Source organism: Capricornis sumatraensis, chromosome 11 (assembly GCF_032405125.1).
Source record: "Capricornis sumatraensis isolate serow.1 chromosome 11, serow.2, whole genome shotgun sequence".
NCBI lineage: Eukaryota > Metazoa > Chordata > Mammalia > Artiodactyla > Bovidae > Capricornis > Capricornis sumatraensis.
Genome location: NC_091079.1, coordinates 49,236,199 through 49,252,625, shown reverse-complemented (window position 1 = coordinate 49,252,625; position 16,427 = coordinate 49,236,199). Strand labels below are relative to the sequence as shown.

The 16,427-nt window shown below is 40.8% G+C and overlaps 1 protein-coding gene across 1 annotated transcript in view; it reads right to left on the bottom strand.

Annotated features, from left to right (window-relative positions):
* Nucleotides 1-2,175: 2,175 nt before the first annotated feature.
* MTFR1 (mitochondrial fission regulator 1) overlaps nucleotides 2,176-16,427 on the bottom strand; it is a 62,333-nt gene continuing 48,081 nt past the window's right edge. The window contains exons 5-8 of the mRNA XM_068983684.1: nucleotides 7,520-7,755; nucleotides 5,275-5,530; nucleotides 4,472-4,640; nucleotides 2,176-3,712 (exon numbers count right to left, since the gene is read on the bottom strand). Coding sequence (XP_068839785.1) covers nucleotides 3,644-3,712; nucleotides 4,472-4,640; nucleotides 5,275-5,530; nucleotides 7,520-7,755 — 730 coding nt within the window. The 3' untranslated portion in view covers nucleotides 2,176-3,643. The remainder of the gene's footprint in view (nucleotides 3,713-4,471; nucleotides 4,641-5,274; nucleotides 5,531-7,519; nucleotides 7,756-16,427) is intronic.

Here is a 16,427-nt window from a genome sequence, read left to right as displayed (position 1 = left end):
TTAGTCTTCTGTCACCTCATCTTCTGAGTGGCTTTCTAACTTGTAAACTGTGTGTCTCTTAAAAAAAAAAAGGTACTGACACACAGTTCAGGCCGAGTCCTTGTCCTTGTTCATTTCCTCATCGTATTTTGTATAAACTGCTCATGGGTACCGCTGTTCCTTGTGACCTGCTTACTTGAGCTCTGAGTGCCGAATGCACCCCTCTCTCCAGGTTTCTTGTTCAAATTCCCGAGGGACAGCCTGGACCAACTCAGGAAGGCTGATCCTGGGCCCCCGACCAGCTTCTGCCTTAGCAGGTGCTCCCCTTGCAGAGGGCCGTCTGCTCTAGGTTGAGGTTAGAGATGTGACGGTCTTGTGTGCTCTCCACCCTCACTGAACACCAGGTTACACAGCAACTTGCCGCTGCACCTGCTTCTCACTGTCTCTCGTCTTCTGATAGCAGGTGTGGCTGGCCAATGAAGAGGGATGGCTCCTAAGCCATGTGAGTGGAGAGCTGTTCATACCTCTGGTAAAATCGCTGTTGTGAAGAGTGTCTTTCTCCCCCAGATTAAGGCTTTTGCCAGCTTGGAAGAGAGCAGTTGGGTGGGACAGGACTGCCCTGTAGCAGCCACAGCTGTTTGGGATGGAATGGAAGGCACTATATGGATCATCTTAATTACCTTCTTGATCACATCTAAATTCCACCCACGTTACTCTCTCAGCTTTGCGGAAGGAGCTCTCTGACCTTTCCAAGAGGCTGGAGAACCTCCCAGGGAAAAGAAGTTTGAGAAGCTCCAGCCAGAGGAACAGTAAGGTGTGCAGTCCTTACAAAGCAGACTAAGGACGGCAGTCTCAGAGGGAACTATCCAAGATTTCTGGATCCTTCCTTAGGTATGCTGTTTTTATTTCTTATCCTCAAGTGATTGCTCTGGTATCGATGAAGAACTAGCCTGCTTACAAGATTGATAAGGAAAAACTAAAACGAATGTTAAGAAACAGGCTCAGTGGAGCAGCACAGAACACTGACTCCAGGATGAGGAGAGGAGACAGGACTCAGGAGAGGCTGAAGGTCATGGGGAAGGAAGACTGACGGTAACAGGCAGTAACAATGATACTGGCTAAAACCACGTGCCTCCTCCTGCCTGGCGATCCCAGAGCTGTTGCTACTGGGTTCACACCTGAAAGTTTACACTTTCATCTGCCAGATCTAGTCCACAGAGAGAACTTCTGTTTTCAGAGAAGTTACTAGAGGATGGTTTTTCCAGCTTTGTGTTTCCAGTAGTTGTTACCTCGTGTTTTCTTCCTTTCCCACCAAGAGGCAGACTCACAGGAATTCATACAGCAAGAGGATAGGATGCTTCTGCAGAAGGGCCTGCGACTGGGCAGACAACCAGGACGGAAGACCTGAGACCTACCCCTCCACCCTGGCCTGCACACAGGGACCTTGTCTCCTAGGAGAAAACTGTCTGCTGGAAACCTTGTGTAAAATAATGTAAGAACTTACTTAGTACTCTGCTATTCATAGAATGTGTTCAGAATGCCTCTTTTAATCCTCATAATTTCCTGAACTGAGCATTATTCCCATTTTAAAAACAGATGTGCCTGGGCCAGGATCACATATACATATCGTGTTTTAACCCCCAAGTCCAGGGCTTTTTGACTCACATTATGTATACAGATGACCCCTGAACACGGGTTTGAACTGCGTGGGTCCACATATACGTGGGATTCTTTCAGTATAAATACAGTACCTGTATTTACATTTTACAGATTTTAAGTATGGAGAGAAACTTGAGTTTGACCAGAGGTCACAAAATGTGGAATCAGAAACTAAAGGTTTGAGGTTTGATTCTTTCCCAGCTGTTCCAGGTTCCTACCCACGCTTGGGTGAGTTGTCAGTTCTTTTGCTCTTGAGGCAGCGATAGCAGTATGGTCTAGGGGAGGTGGAAAGAGAGTCCCAGAGGTGGGTTCTAGGCTCGAGAACCCCGAAGAAACTCACACGCCTTTCTCTTTTAATGCTGAAGATGAATGAAAAAGGTGACACATTTTAAGCAGTATATTTCCACTTGGAAAATGCAGAAAGCAAATTATTCTAAAGTTGCATGTACAACACAGAATGTTGCCTACTGTGGAAGAAAAAAAAAGCATTTATACAGGCATGATGGTCCAAGGAAAAGAAAAGTTGCTTTATTTCAAAACAGTAACTTCCTTATTTTGGAGCACTGGCTAAAAATTCAATTACTGATACAAATATAAATATTTCTTAGGAGGTCAAAATAAGTATATCAGGCGAATTTCCTGAATTTAAAGGCAGAATTTTTAAACCATAGAAAACAAATTAGAAACAATGTATGTCAACATCATGTGTAAAATTAAGCCACAGTTCAAATTTAAGCTAAACAGCCAAACCATGAAAATTACCTCAACTAGTATTAGCTGCTATCGTTGAGAACATTGCACATAGTTTCAATAACTTAAAAGTGAATGTATCTTCTTCATATCTCCTAATCGCCGTGGGAAGTGGAACTTTTTTTCCCATTAGATTTAAATAAGTCCAACTATTTACTCATGGTAGGAGATTCTGGATAACTAGAGCTGAGTTTAACAGAAATATAGAAAATCATGACGATACATGAAGCATTTAGAAATGAAGACTTCCTTAGAAGTCCTAGATGAGAAAGGCGGTTCTCCACTTCCTGACAGTACCTACAGGTTATGCTGTCACACGGTGGATGGAACTCAGCAGAACAGCAGTCTGACAGATGATAAGCAACGTACAGGAAATTGGCACCTATTCAGCTACTATTTTGACCAGTATTAAAAATTTTTTTAACTCCATTATGCTGACATTTCCAGAAGTGTTAACTTAGCAACAGGTCATCTTTATGATATGCCATTTTATTAAACTGAAAGAAAAAGATGGTACATTCTAGTTTTCACTTTAAAAGAGATTTAATTCAATAGTTTGATTGCTCACTATTGAAAACTACATTTTCTTCCTCAGAACTGGGCAGCACTGAGGTGGAAACAGTTTTCATGATCCTTGACTTCCCTTAAAGGAAAGTATTACGGAATTTCAGCAGCAAACATTATCTGGTTCCTACTCAAACCCCATCTCCAAGAAAACGTGAGAGAGAATCTAAAAGTTCTGTTCAAGGCAAGAAGAAATTCCAAACTCAAACATTTTACTCCAACAATTTGGATATACCAGCTGCTCCATCACTGGGTAGGAATGATTACCAGCAGCCTTGTCACTGCCATCACTAAATCTTATGTCCTGTTGTATATCCAAATACATGCACATAAAATATGTGTACAGATAAATTAGTGTTAATTAAAAACTCACGTCTATAAAATCTCCTTCCTTTGTTCTGAAATCTATGTACTTGTTTTCTAGACTGGAAACCTAAATATCTTGGCTACACATTAAAAACGTGCTGGAATGTACATATGCTATGGAAAACTTCAGAACTGACCTTCTCTTAAAAGCAAACAAATCTAGAGTGCTTTTGTTATAGCATCATACTCTAATGAGACCTAAAAGGAGACCACTAAGTACTAAATTCAGGTATTTACCAAACAAACAGTGTTGATATCTACTAGCCGAACAGCCCTAATAAACCAACAGCTGAACTTGAGATAGTCTTTATCAGCTCTTTGTCTATTAGGAAGTTGAAGCATTTTCAATTAAAGCCTTCATTTTTCCAGTAGACTTCAACATGTGCGGACCAAACTAGAAAAGAAACAAAAAAGATACAGGTTCATGTAACAGCAATGATAGCCCCCTCCCAACCATGGACCACAAGGTATGTTCATGAAAAATCAAGCAGCTCAATAGTATTAAAACTGTTATGTTTATAACAACCTGTCAGTTCATATCAACAGTGAGAAAGATAGCAAAATCACTCCCTATCAAACTGTAATCATTGCAAGACCCTAGCTTGGTCCAATTTTACTTCTTTTAATAAAAGAAGGAAGATAGAGTTTCATGTTTAGAGTTTCAAAGATGCTAGAACTTCTAGGATATCTACCTCTCTGGCATAGATAAACACATCTCCCCAGTGACAGTAACCTGAGGAAAGGGAAGGTCTAAATTAATACTTAAGAGCTTCCATGAAGTCTGCTCAGTCTCCACCGCTGCAGGGCCCACAGCCTGTAAGGCCCTGGACAGATCTCTTTCCCCTTCATAAGAATTTCACAGGTGCCCTAAGACAACGACCTTTCCTTTCTACATCACAGCATTTACACTGTCCTTAGATGTAAGTTTTATTGTAATGAATTTCACTTCATTGTGCTTAAATATAAACAAACAGTATGGAAAATTTAACATGGGAGATACCCAGGGTTAGCTTTTACTTACAGAAGGGCATCAAGAGGGAAGCAGTCTAGCTGGTGGTAAGGACTAAATCCTACAGCACATCCTTCTGCGTCTTGCGCAGCAGTGGACTGGCCCACAGGCTGCACTAATGAGAGAGGTCTGCCCAGTACTCACCAACACTCTCTCGGAGGTGGCCTCTGATTCAGACTTTGGGATTCCTTTCTCAGCTTCACCTTGACTATCGCTTCGATACCGATAAGCAAACTTCTTTTTCAGCGCCTCTGCTATGAGGGCAGCAGGGTCAGCAGCATCTGCCGGCTTGGGCTTTGTGTCTTGTTCTGACCTTAGAGAAGTGACGAGAAATCAAGGGGGCATTGCAGCGCTGACAGCACGGCTCTAGCAGCAGAGACACCCGATAGAGACACTGATGCAGTGAGGTGGGGAGCCCTAGATTTACGGCTTGACAAAACAGCACAAAGGTACCCAGGGAATAGTTCCTCTAAGGAGCAGAGACTGCAGGCTCCTGCAAGGCAGTCAGGGTTCCCTCCTCCACAAGCCTGGTCCCTACCCTAGCAGGCACACAACTCAGCCTGAGGGAAGAATGACTGCACAGTAACAAGGCTTCAGAGGCGATGGGGGAGAAATGAGTGTGGCCTGCCAGCGTTTGTCCTGCGCTCAGTTAACTGCGTGCAAAAGCTCCTGGGGGCTTATCTTTTTTAAATTAAAAACTTAAGAGCTATTCCAGTAGTCACGCTATAAAACAAAGTTCTCAAGAAGCTTGGTGTATGTGTGTGCTCACTCGTGTCCGACTCTGTGACCCTATGGTCTGTAGCCTGCCAGGTTCCTCCGTCCATGGGATTCTCCAGGCAAGAATACTGGAGTGGGTTGCCACTTCCTCCTCCAAAGAAGCTTAGCAGTTGCTTATAAAAGGCATAGGAAACCAAGGGAAGTGGGCGAGAAGGCAGACGTCTCCTCACCTTTTTACTGATCGCAGTTTCACGCTGTTCATGTCTTTCAGGATCTCCAGCATGTTGGGCAGGTCTGTTTTCTTTGGACTGTTCCTGACCGGGGTCTTCCCCGCAGAGGCGTTTCTCTCTCTCCGCTCTTTTATGAGATCAATAGCAGAAGTGCTCTGCTGGAGCCCCGGTGGGGGGAGGGGCGGGGGCGGCGGAGGGGGCGCTGGCTGGACCGGGGGTGCTGCTGCGGCAGCGGGCCTGGTGGATTCTAAGTCACCTGCAGGAATGAGGGCAAATCAGTTTAACCCTCGTGGTAAGAGGCAGATAAAATATTTTAAAAGTACAGTTATGTTAAGGACTTTATACCTGAAAGCAGTAACCTTAAAAAGAATCTCAGTCACAAGTAAAAAGGAAGTTTCGGTTACTTGCTTGGAATCTAAATGCCTGAATTTCAGTCATGGTATCATTTAATCCCAGTCTCCAGATGGAAATGTTCCATTTAACTTAACAGGGTGCTTTTGTGATATCAAATGTTCAGGTCTGACTGCTTCACAGTGTGCAGCTACTTCTAGATGAAACAGCATCTGGATTGCCCACAGAACTGCCTCCAGGAGGTAGTCTGACAGTTTAGTACTAAAGTAAATAACTATCGGATACCTCTGTGGTTCATTTTAAGTATATTTACATAGAAGGTAAGCATGAACTAGAGAATGTAAATTAACCAGAATGAGTTTAAAAGTTTCAGATTTATCGAAAAAAATTGAGAGAAAAAAAATTATAGTTAATCCCCAAAAGAATAAGTAACTAAGAGTTAAAGCGGTTCTAAAATAAGGACCTAAAAATCCATCTTTCTGCATAACTGGAGATTAAAGAGTTGTTTGGGCTTGAACTATATTGATTAGTTTATTCAAAGGGAGTTGGGTTGTAAATAGAACATCTAACAGAAATCCTCAGATGACCTCACAATTTACAGCAGTTTTCCTAGTCTGCCAGAAGAGGGAGGTAAAGCCAAAGAGAAATGTATCAGTAACTTACAGGTTAAACAGAAAAGGGCAGGACTTTGGGTTTTCAAAAGTCACCTGTAGATTTCACTGAAATAACACCAGGTGCCTGGAGTACATTCGCCCTGCCCATGGTGGCCTGACCCAGGTTTGAGGAGGTTTCCGTGTAGGTTACATTAAACTATAGGACCACAAGCTAAGTGACTCAGAGGTGGAATAACTATCCCTTACCCTTCAGAGCTGGCTTATACTGAATCTTGTCAAGACTCAGGAACACTAGGAAAACAACCACTGCTTGCCAGCAGATTAATAAGCTAGGATTTCAAGGCTATGGTTTCTTCTCCAAAGTGACAATGCCACAAAAATAAAAGCAACACTATTAGACCAGAGTCAGAGGCCCTGAATTCAGTTTCCACTCTAGGCAAGAGGGAGACAAATGAATATTAAACAGCTACTTTGCACTAAAGAGACTATATATAGTTTCCACATTTACTCCCATAGTAACTCCACAACATAAGTAACCACTATCCCAGTTATAGAGCTTTATGCTTGCCTCAGGACACGTGTAACTAAACACACTCAACCCTGTCAGGGCTGTTTTGCAGTTACCACCTCCAGTCTGATGTGAATGGTGCCATTAGCACAGACAGTGAAGTTCCCACAGCAGACACATGAGCAGTGTTCACCTCTATCAGTGGATGTATATTTTGTTTCCAAAATACACTCATCATCCTCTGACAGCATTAAGATTGTTCAAAACAAATGAAAACCACTTAAACTTGCCTGGGTCCTATACTGGACCATGCAGGGGATAGGCCCCTAGTTTTCTAGCAAGCCCAATAGCTGTTATTAATTAACTTCTTTAAAATTTTTAAATTGTAATATAATTTATAATGTGTTAGTTTCCGTGTATAGCATACTGACTCAGTTATATATATGTATGCATACTGGGGGCTTCGCAGGTGGCTCAGTAGGTAAAGAATCTGCCTGCAAGGCAGGAGACACAGGTTCGATTCCTGGGTTGAGAAGATGCCCTGGAAGGGGACATGGTAACCCACTCCAGTATTCCTGCCTGGAGAATGCCATGGACAGAGAGGAACCTAGAGGGCTATAGTCCATTGGGTTGCAAAGAGTCAGACATGACTGAAGAAGCAGAGCCCACAAATATATATATTTCATATATATATAATTTTTTCCCCAAGCGAGTGGTATTCTCCCCGCTCCCCACCCGCATTTGCTGACTGACAACTGGAGGACTCACAGACCTGCACTGAGGTTCTGCTGTTCCTGGAGGGTCACGATCTTGGCAATCTGAGCTCTGAGCGCAGCAAGCTCACTTTCAAGGGCACAGATCTTCTGCAGCGCTTCCTCATTGGCCAGCGTCGAGGTCTGCAGCGGAGGCTCTTCTGGAGACAGGGTGGGTAAGGATGGCTGCTTGCTGTGGGGCTTCTCAAAGAAAGGAAGATCATCCTGAAGGGTTGGCCTTGACCGGACCTCTATCCTGCAAGGAGGACAGAAGTTGGCTGTCACAGGCTTTGAGAGGGGCTATGAAAAATTGTCACTTCAAAGTTAATCAGAACATAGCAGAAGAGAACATCTGAGAGCCACTTTTCAGGCTGACCTTACATAAAACCCCCGCTGTAAGTTTCAAGACAACAAAGCACTTGTCAACCTGCTGTAGATCCACACCAGGCCAGCTTTCTTATTGCCATCATTCTTAATTTCTATCTCTATATTTTATATTCAAGCCCATACTATCAGGAGGCATCACAGGTTTCAGCAGTGTCTTTGCCAATTCATGTTTTGTTTTGGTGGCCTGAACTAAGATGATGCAACTTTTAATGCTCTTAAAAATGGTAAACTAATTATTGGTTATAAATGACAACCAAAGCAGTAGTCCATTAACCCTTCCTCAAGGTCTTTGTTTCCACATTTCCATGTCAGTGTTTTCCATGAGATAAAATATACCAAACTGTAAGACATACTGTAACAATGTGAGCCAAACTACAGCATTAGACACTAAAAAGGGGGGGGAATAATTATAATTCATCTCATGCAGTAATTATTAGATGGTCTCATTTTCACTTAAAGGTATTCTAATATGCACTGCACTGTAGCTCCATATGGAAGTCTTCTGGGGTTGAGAACAACATTCAGATTTCAGCTGTCAATTTGTATGTTTATCCATTTCCTCCTATTTTCTACAATTAGGTTTTTCTGGCCTCTAAGCCCTTTTCTCTTTTTTCTTCCTCTGGCTTTACTGAGGAATCACTGGCAAATCCTGTATGTATATAAATGCTGTACAGCATGATAATCTGACCATGTGTATACACTCGGGAATAATCGCCACACCCAAGTTAAGTACATCCCAGTTCCCTCACAGTCTCATGTGGCCATGTGACTGTGAGTTTTGGCTAACCGGACTGTAAGCCACCTGGGAAGGCTGCTTGGAGGGCAATGACTTGGTTCCACAAGAAAAGAAGGCCTTTCATCTCTAACCCCACCCGTTATTCCTCCTTTTCTGAGAGCCGTGAGTCACCAACCCCAGAAGCTAATGCTGACGGGAAAGCCACAGCTGAGAATGCCCAAGAGCCTGGCGGGTGGTTCCTGGGCACACAGTGGAGCCACTGCCAGCTTCAGACTGTCCACTCAGGGGGGTTTCTGACTTGAGAAAATAAACTTCCATCACCATTATTTTGGACTTCTCTGTTTCGTGTAGTCAAACTTAATCCTCTTGTAACATTCACCAACATTATATCCTATTTTAAAATAGTTCCTTTAACTGAATATTGCAATTTTTTGCTTGAGAAATGAAACAATTCATTCTTCCTTGTGTTTGAATGAGTAAATTCTTGGACCTTTAGCATTTGGTATTTTGCACTAAACTCAGGTCGTTTTCTTCATATCTAATCTTGATTATATCCCGTTAAACTAGCACATATACAGGATGGTTGCAAATTGTTTTTTATAGTATTTTTTACAATATTATTAAAAATATTTGGAGAATAAATGTCCTAGTTACTACCTGGCCCTATTTTAGCTTACCTAGTAATCAACTTTAATAATACTAACCTTGTTCACTTTCATTTGGCATATTTTGGGGGTAGGGAAATATATTTGGCTTGCAAAAAGCTTTAATTACCATTTTCTTTCTAAGCCCTACACTGGGAAGAAACAGGTGATAAAATATTTTAAAAAGTAATGATGAAGAAAAACACCAATACAGTATACTAACACATATATATGGAATTTAGAAAGATGGCAATGACAACCCTGTATGCAAGACAGCAAAAAGACACAGATGTGTATAACGGACTTTTGGACTCAGAGGGAGAGGGAGAGGGTGGGATGATTTGGGAGAATGGCATTGTAACAGGTATACTATCATGTAAGAATCGAATTGCCAGTCTATGTCCAACGCAGGATACAGCATGCTTGGGGCTGGTGCACGGTGATGACCCAGAGAGATGTTATGGGGAGGGAGATGGGAAGGGGGTTCATGTTTGGGAACGCATGTACACCCGTGGTGGATTCATGTCAATGTATGGCAAAACCAATACAGTATTGTAAAGTAAAATAAAGTAAAAATAAAAAAAATTTTTAAAAGTGATGATTAAAAAAACAAAATATTTTAAAGAAACAATACCAATGCTCTGGTTAAACACATTAATAGGTTCTTTAAAAAGATTATAGAGATTAAATGCAAGCATTCTAATCAACCTGCAATAAAGAAAATAATTTTGACATTAAATTTAAAAAAATCATTGTCGCTTTTTGTTGACAGGAAAATTCTGATTTCTACCTACCTTTCATAAAGAAGGTCTGATTTTGTTAACCATCTCTATACAGTAAATTACAAGAAGATACAAATTATTCTGTCTACTGAATGAAGTTTTTTAGGGGGAGGATACTTAAGAGTAATTTCACTTAATGAGTACAATGTCAAATACTCTAATACGCTTCCTCAACTATATTCTTGACAACTCGTTAATGTTTTTAATAAAACATTTTAAAACAGTGTTTTAAAATACTATTTAAAAAATACTTCTTAAAATAACTAAGGAAACCATTGATAGGATGTTGGCAGAGATAATTTTAGTCTTGAGAACAGATGTGAGTAAAATATAGAAATATCAAACATACAATTAAAGTATCATACTTGTTCAAAACAACAGTGGAGAAATAGGGAAGACTAGTAGGAATAGAGACTGCGTTTAAAGCAGGAAATGAGAAGCAGAGTGTTCTCAGAACAGAATAGACACCCCTGCCACAAGCATCGCGGCAGCGCCCCCGAAGGGCTACAAGTGGACGAAAGTAGAACAGGAGGGGGAGAGTGCACCCTGCGGGGGAAGACTCAAGTCTACCCAGACCATCTCCCATGAAAGTGTATTCGGCTTTGTTTATTAAAACTTACCTAAATGAATGAACATTTTATTGGGAGTGGGAGTGAGGATGATGGTTTGTTTTCACATTATGTGTGAGTGCAGAGATTTCATAAAGTCTGTATCATAATAGCAAATAGAGATGAATTTCAAATGCGAGAATCTTGAGTACTATACTAAGCAAAAAAACATTGTAATAGCTTTTTTCAGGAACTAGTAGTCACTTTAGTAGTGAATATACCCTCCTAGATCACAGGACCCAAAAGTATTACATGCTTTTCAGTTTGTTTGAAAATGTTACCTTTCAAGTAAGCCAATCGTCACATCCCATGAACATTTCAATACCCAGAACTGGAACCAGGTAACATGACAATTTGGATTAAGAGAGCAACTACAAGGCAAAACAGTTTCCTTTAAGATATCTTCCGGGCAAAATACAGTCAGAGAGAATTAAATACTGAACAGCAAATGACAGTGTTTAAGAAAAACAATTAAGCATCTACCTCTCCCAGTAAAATTTCTACAGATGAATTTAATCCTTCTGTTTCTCCATCTACTAGAACTAAGGGTAAGCACTTATTAATCTTGAAAACCAGTGTGCCAGGCTGAAAGAAAAAAAGTTTAGGACCTTTAGGAAGAATATTTAAGTAACAGTGTCAGATCACCTATATTTTATGTGTCTATACTATTTTTATAACTTTGGTATACTCTCTACATTTATATTGTGAAATACTGTCGATAGCTATAGGTTCAGACAAAATAATTCTAGGAAATGTGGAAGTTTAAGTGTGGATTTTTAGAAGCTAAGAAAAGTAAATAATCCTGAAATGATCATATCCTCTTGAAGACATAGGAAGATTTGACATACAGAGAAGCCTGAAAACCAAAGACATAAAAAAGAAAAAGTTACTCTGTAATATTCTTGTTTATGAAAAACCTTAGGTTTTATGAAAATTCTGACAAGTCCAGGACTTTAAAATAAACACACACACCCTTTTCCTACAGACATGTTTTATAAGACAGTTGACAAATAACTCATTTTCAGAACCAATCTGTTTTGCCATCCTTCAGAAGAGAAGGCTATTAAGAAATACCAAGGAAAAAGTAATTCAAACTAAGAAACTAAGGGCTTTTTAAGCTCTACTAATCAAAGAAAATTCTCGATTAAATACAATGTACCTCTAGGATCCTTTCCCCTTATCTAGCAGTGAAAGCTCAGAATCTGAGATTTTTTTCAAATTAACCCAGTGGTATTCCCCAGGTGACTTTTACTGAGCCTCCCTCACTATTTTGAGAGAACAGTATAGAAAAGTAAAAAAACATACTCTTCTGTCAACAGGATACAGGGGGTAGGGAGGGGAAGCTGACACTTAAGTTCACTGAAAACACACAGATGGGTAGAAAGAAAATATTTTCCAAGTGAGCATATAGTTGGAAGACAACTGGACCTTTCTTAAAAAAAAAGGAAAAAGGGCAACTGGACCAAGGAAATTATTTCAAAGGAAGTAATCCATGAAAGGATTTACAGTGAAGGACAGGCATGACTACTGTGGGGCTACAGACAGATGACTCAGTTTAGTTCAATCGCTCAGTCATGTCTGACTTTGCAACACCATGAACCATAGCACGCCAGGCCTCCCTGTCCATCACCAACTCCCGGAGTTCACTCAAACCCATGTCCATCCAACCATCTCATCCTCTATCGTCCCCTTCTCCTCCTGCCCTCAATCTTGCCCAGCATCAGGGTCTTTTCCAATCAGTCAGCTCTTCACATGAGGTGGCCAAAGTATTAGAGTTTCAGCTTCAACATCAGTCCTTCCAATGAACACCTAGGACTGATCTCCTTTAGGATGGACTGCTTGGATCTCCTTGCAGTCCTAGGGACTCTCAAGAGTCTTCTCCAACACCACAGTTCAAAAGCATCAATTCTTCAGCACTAGCTTGCTTTATAGTCCAGCTCTCACATCCATACATGACCACTGGAAAACCCATAGCCTCGACTAGACAGACCTTTGTTGGCAAAGTAATGTCTCTGCTTTTAATATGCTGTCTAGGTTGGTCATAACTTTCCTTCCAAGGAGTAAACATCTTTTAATTTCATGGCTGCAATCACCATCTGCAGTGATTTTGGAGCCCCGAAAAATAAAGTCAGCCACTGTTTCCACTGTTTCCCCATCTATTTGCCATGAAGTGATGGGACCAGATGCCATGATCTTCATTTTCTGAATGTTGAGCTTTAAGCCAACTTTCTCACTCTCCTCTTTCACTTTCATCAAGAGGCTCTTTAGTTCTTCACTTTGTGCCATTAAGGGTGGTATCATCTGAGTATCTGAGGTTATTGATATTTCTCCCAGCAATCTTGATTCCAGCTTGTGCTTCTTCCAGCCCAGCGTTTCTCATGATGTACTCTGCATAGAAGTTAAATAAGCAGGGTGACAAGATACAGCCCTGACGTACTCCTTTTCCTATTTGGAACCAGTCAGTTGTTCCATATCCAGTTCTAACTTGCTTCCTGACCTGCATATAGGTTTCTCAAGAGGCAGGTGAGGTGGTCTGGTATTACCATCTTATTCAGAATTTTCCACAGTTTGTGGTGATCCACACAGTCAAAAGCTTTGACATAGTCAATAAAGCAGAAATAGATGTTTTTCTGGAACTCTCTTGCTTTTTCGATGATCCAGTGGATGTTGGCAATTTGATCTCTGGTTCCTCTCCCTTTTCTAAAACCAGCTTGAACATCTGGAAGTTCACGGTTCCCGTACTGCTGAAGCCTGGCTTGGAGAATTTTGAGCATTACTAGCATGTGAGATGCGTGCAATTGTGCAGTAGTTCAAACATTCTTTGGCACTGCCTTTTTTGGGATTGGAATGAAAACTGACCTTTTCTGGTCCTGTGGCCACTGCTGAGTATTCCAAATTTGTTGACATACTGAGTGCAGCACTTTCACAGCATCATCTTTTAGAATCTAAAATAGCTCAACTGGAATTCTATCACCTCCGCTAGCTTTGTTCATAGTAATGCTTCCTAAGGCCAACTTGACTTCACATTCCAGGATATCTGGTTCTAGGTGAGTGATTATCTGGGTCGTGAAGATCTTTTTTGTACAGTTCTTCTGTGTATTCTTGCCACCTCTTCTTAATATCTTCTGCTTCTGTTAGGTCCATATCATTTCTGTCCTTTATGGTGCCCATCTTTGCATGAAAAGTTCCCTTGGTATCTCTAAGTTTCTTGAAGGGACTGCTAGTCTTTCCCATTCTGTTGTTTTCCTCTATTTCTTTGCACTGATTGCTGAGGAAGGCTTTCTTATCTCTCCTTGCTATTCTTTGGAACTCTGCATTCAGATGCTTATATCTTTCCTTTTCTCTTTTACTTTTTGCTTCTGTTCTTACTGGACAGATGACTAGTGGGATTTATCACCTATTCTTGATTCTGTTCAACAAAATCTTGTTTTGTATTTTAAAAGCTAGATCTTCCTATAATTGATATTTAGCACAAATTACCCTTGACCACAGTACTTTACTGATATATATTAATAAATAGATAATGACTAGTACCAACTAATTTCATATTGTTTATAAACAGTAGGAAAAGGTAAAAAGATGAAACTAGAAGATGAACCCTCCAGGTAGGCAGATGTCCAATATTCTACTGGGAAAGAGCAGAGAAATAGCTCCAGAAAGAAGGAAGTGGCAAGCCCAAAGCAGAAACAACACTCAGGTGTGGATGTGTCTGGTGGTATAAAAGTCAAGTGCTATGCTGTAAAGAATAATACTGCATAGAAACCTGGAATGCTAGGTCCATGAATCAAGGTAAATTGGACATGGTCAAGCAGGAGATAGTAAGAGTGAACATCGACCTTTTAGGAATCAGTGAACGAAAATGGACAGGAATGAGTGAATTTAATTCAGATGACCTCGGTATCTACTGTTGTGGGGCAAGAATCCCTTAGAAGAAACACAGTAGCCCTCATAGTCAACAAGAGAGTCTGAAATGCAGTACTTAGGCACAATCTTAAAAACAATAGAATGATCTCGGTTCGTTTCCAAGAGAAACCATCCAACATCACAGTAATCCAAGTCTATGCCCCAACCACTAATGAAGAAGTTGAAGTATGTAGATCTATGAAGATCTACAAGACCGTCTAGAAAAATGGAAGTGTTGGTCACTCAGTCATGTTCAACTCTTTGTGACCCAATGACTGTAGCCCGCCAGGCTCCCGTCCGTGGGATTCTTGAGGCAAGTATAGTGGAGTGGGTTGCCATTCCCTTCTTCAGTGGATCTTCTCGACCCAAGGATACCTGGGTCTCCCACAGTGCACACAGATTCTTTACCATCTGAGCCACCAGGGAAGCCCTGGTACAAGATCTTCTAGAACTAACTCAAAAAAGATGTCCTTTTCATCATAGGGGATTGGAATGCAAAAGTAGTAAGTCAAGGAATACCTAGAGTAACAGGCAAGTTTGGTCTTAAAGTACAAAATTAAGCAGGGCAAAGGCTAACAGTTTTGCCAAGAGATATGCACTGGTCATAGCAAACACCCTTTTCCAACAACACGAGATGATTCTACATACGGACATCAGTGGATAGTCAACACCAAAATCTGATCATATTTTTTGCAGTAGAAGATGGAGAAGCCCTATCCAGTTAGCAAAAACAAGACGTGGAGCTGACTGTGGCTCAGATCATCAGCTCCTTATTGAAAAATTCAGGCTTATATCGAAGTAAGTAAAACTACGAGGCTATTCAGGTGTGACCTAAATCAAAACCCTTATGATTATACAATGGAGGTGATGAACAGATTCAAGGGATTAGATCTCATAGAGTGCCTGAAGAACTATGGATGGATGTTTGTAACACTGTATAGGAGGTGGTGACTAAAACCATCCCCAAGAAAAAGAAATGCACAAAGGCAAAGTGGTTGTCTTAAAAAGTGGAAGCCTTAAAAATAGCTGAGAAAAGCAGCAAAAGCCAAAGGAAAAAGGGAAAGATATACCCAACTGAATGCAGAATTCCAGAGAATTACAAGGGGAGATAAGAAAGCCTTCTTAAGTGAACAATGCAAAGAAATAGAGGAAAACAATAGAATGGGAAAGACTAGCGATCTCTTCAAGAAAATTAAAGATACCAAGGGAACTTTTCATGCAAAGATGGGCACAATAAAGGACAGAAATGATATGGACCTAACAGAAGCAGAAGATATTAAGAAGAGGTGGCAAGAATACACAAAAGAACTATACAACGAATATCTTAATGACCCAGATAACCACGACAGTGTGGTCACTCACCCAGAGCCAAACATCCTGGAATGTGAAGTCAAGTGGGCCTTAGGAAGCCTTACTACAAACAAAGCTAGTAGAGGTGATGGAATTTCAGCTGAGCTATTTAAAATTCCATAAGATAATGCTATTGAAGTGCTGCACTCAATATGACAGTAAATTTGGGAAATTCAGAAGTGGCCACAGGACTGGAAAAGGTCAGTTTTCATTCCAATCCCAAAGAAAGGCAATGCCAATGAATGTTCAAACTATTGCACAACTGTACTCATTTCACATGCTAGCAAAGTAATGCTCAAAATCTTCCTGGTCAGGCTCCAACAGTATGTGAACCTAGAACTTCCAGATGTGTAAGCTGGATTTAGAAAAGGCAGAGGAACCAGAGATCAAATTGCCAACATCCATTGTATCACAGAAAAATCAACAAAATTCCAAAAAAAGACCTACTACTGTTTCATTGACTACGCTCAAGTCTTTTGACTGTGTAGACCACAACAAACAGGAAAATTCTTAGAGAT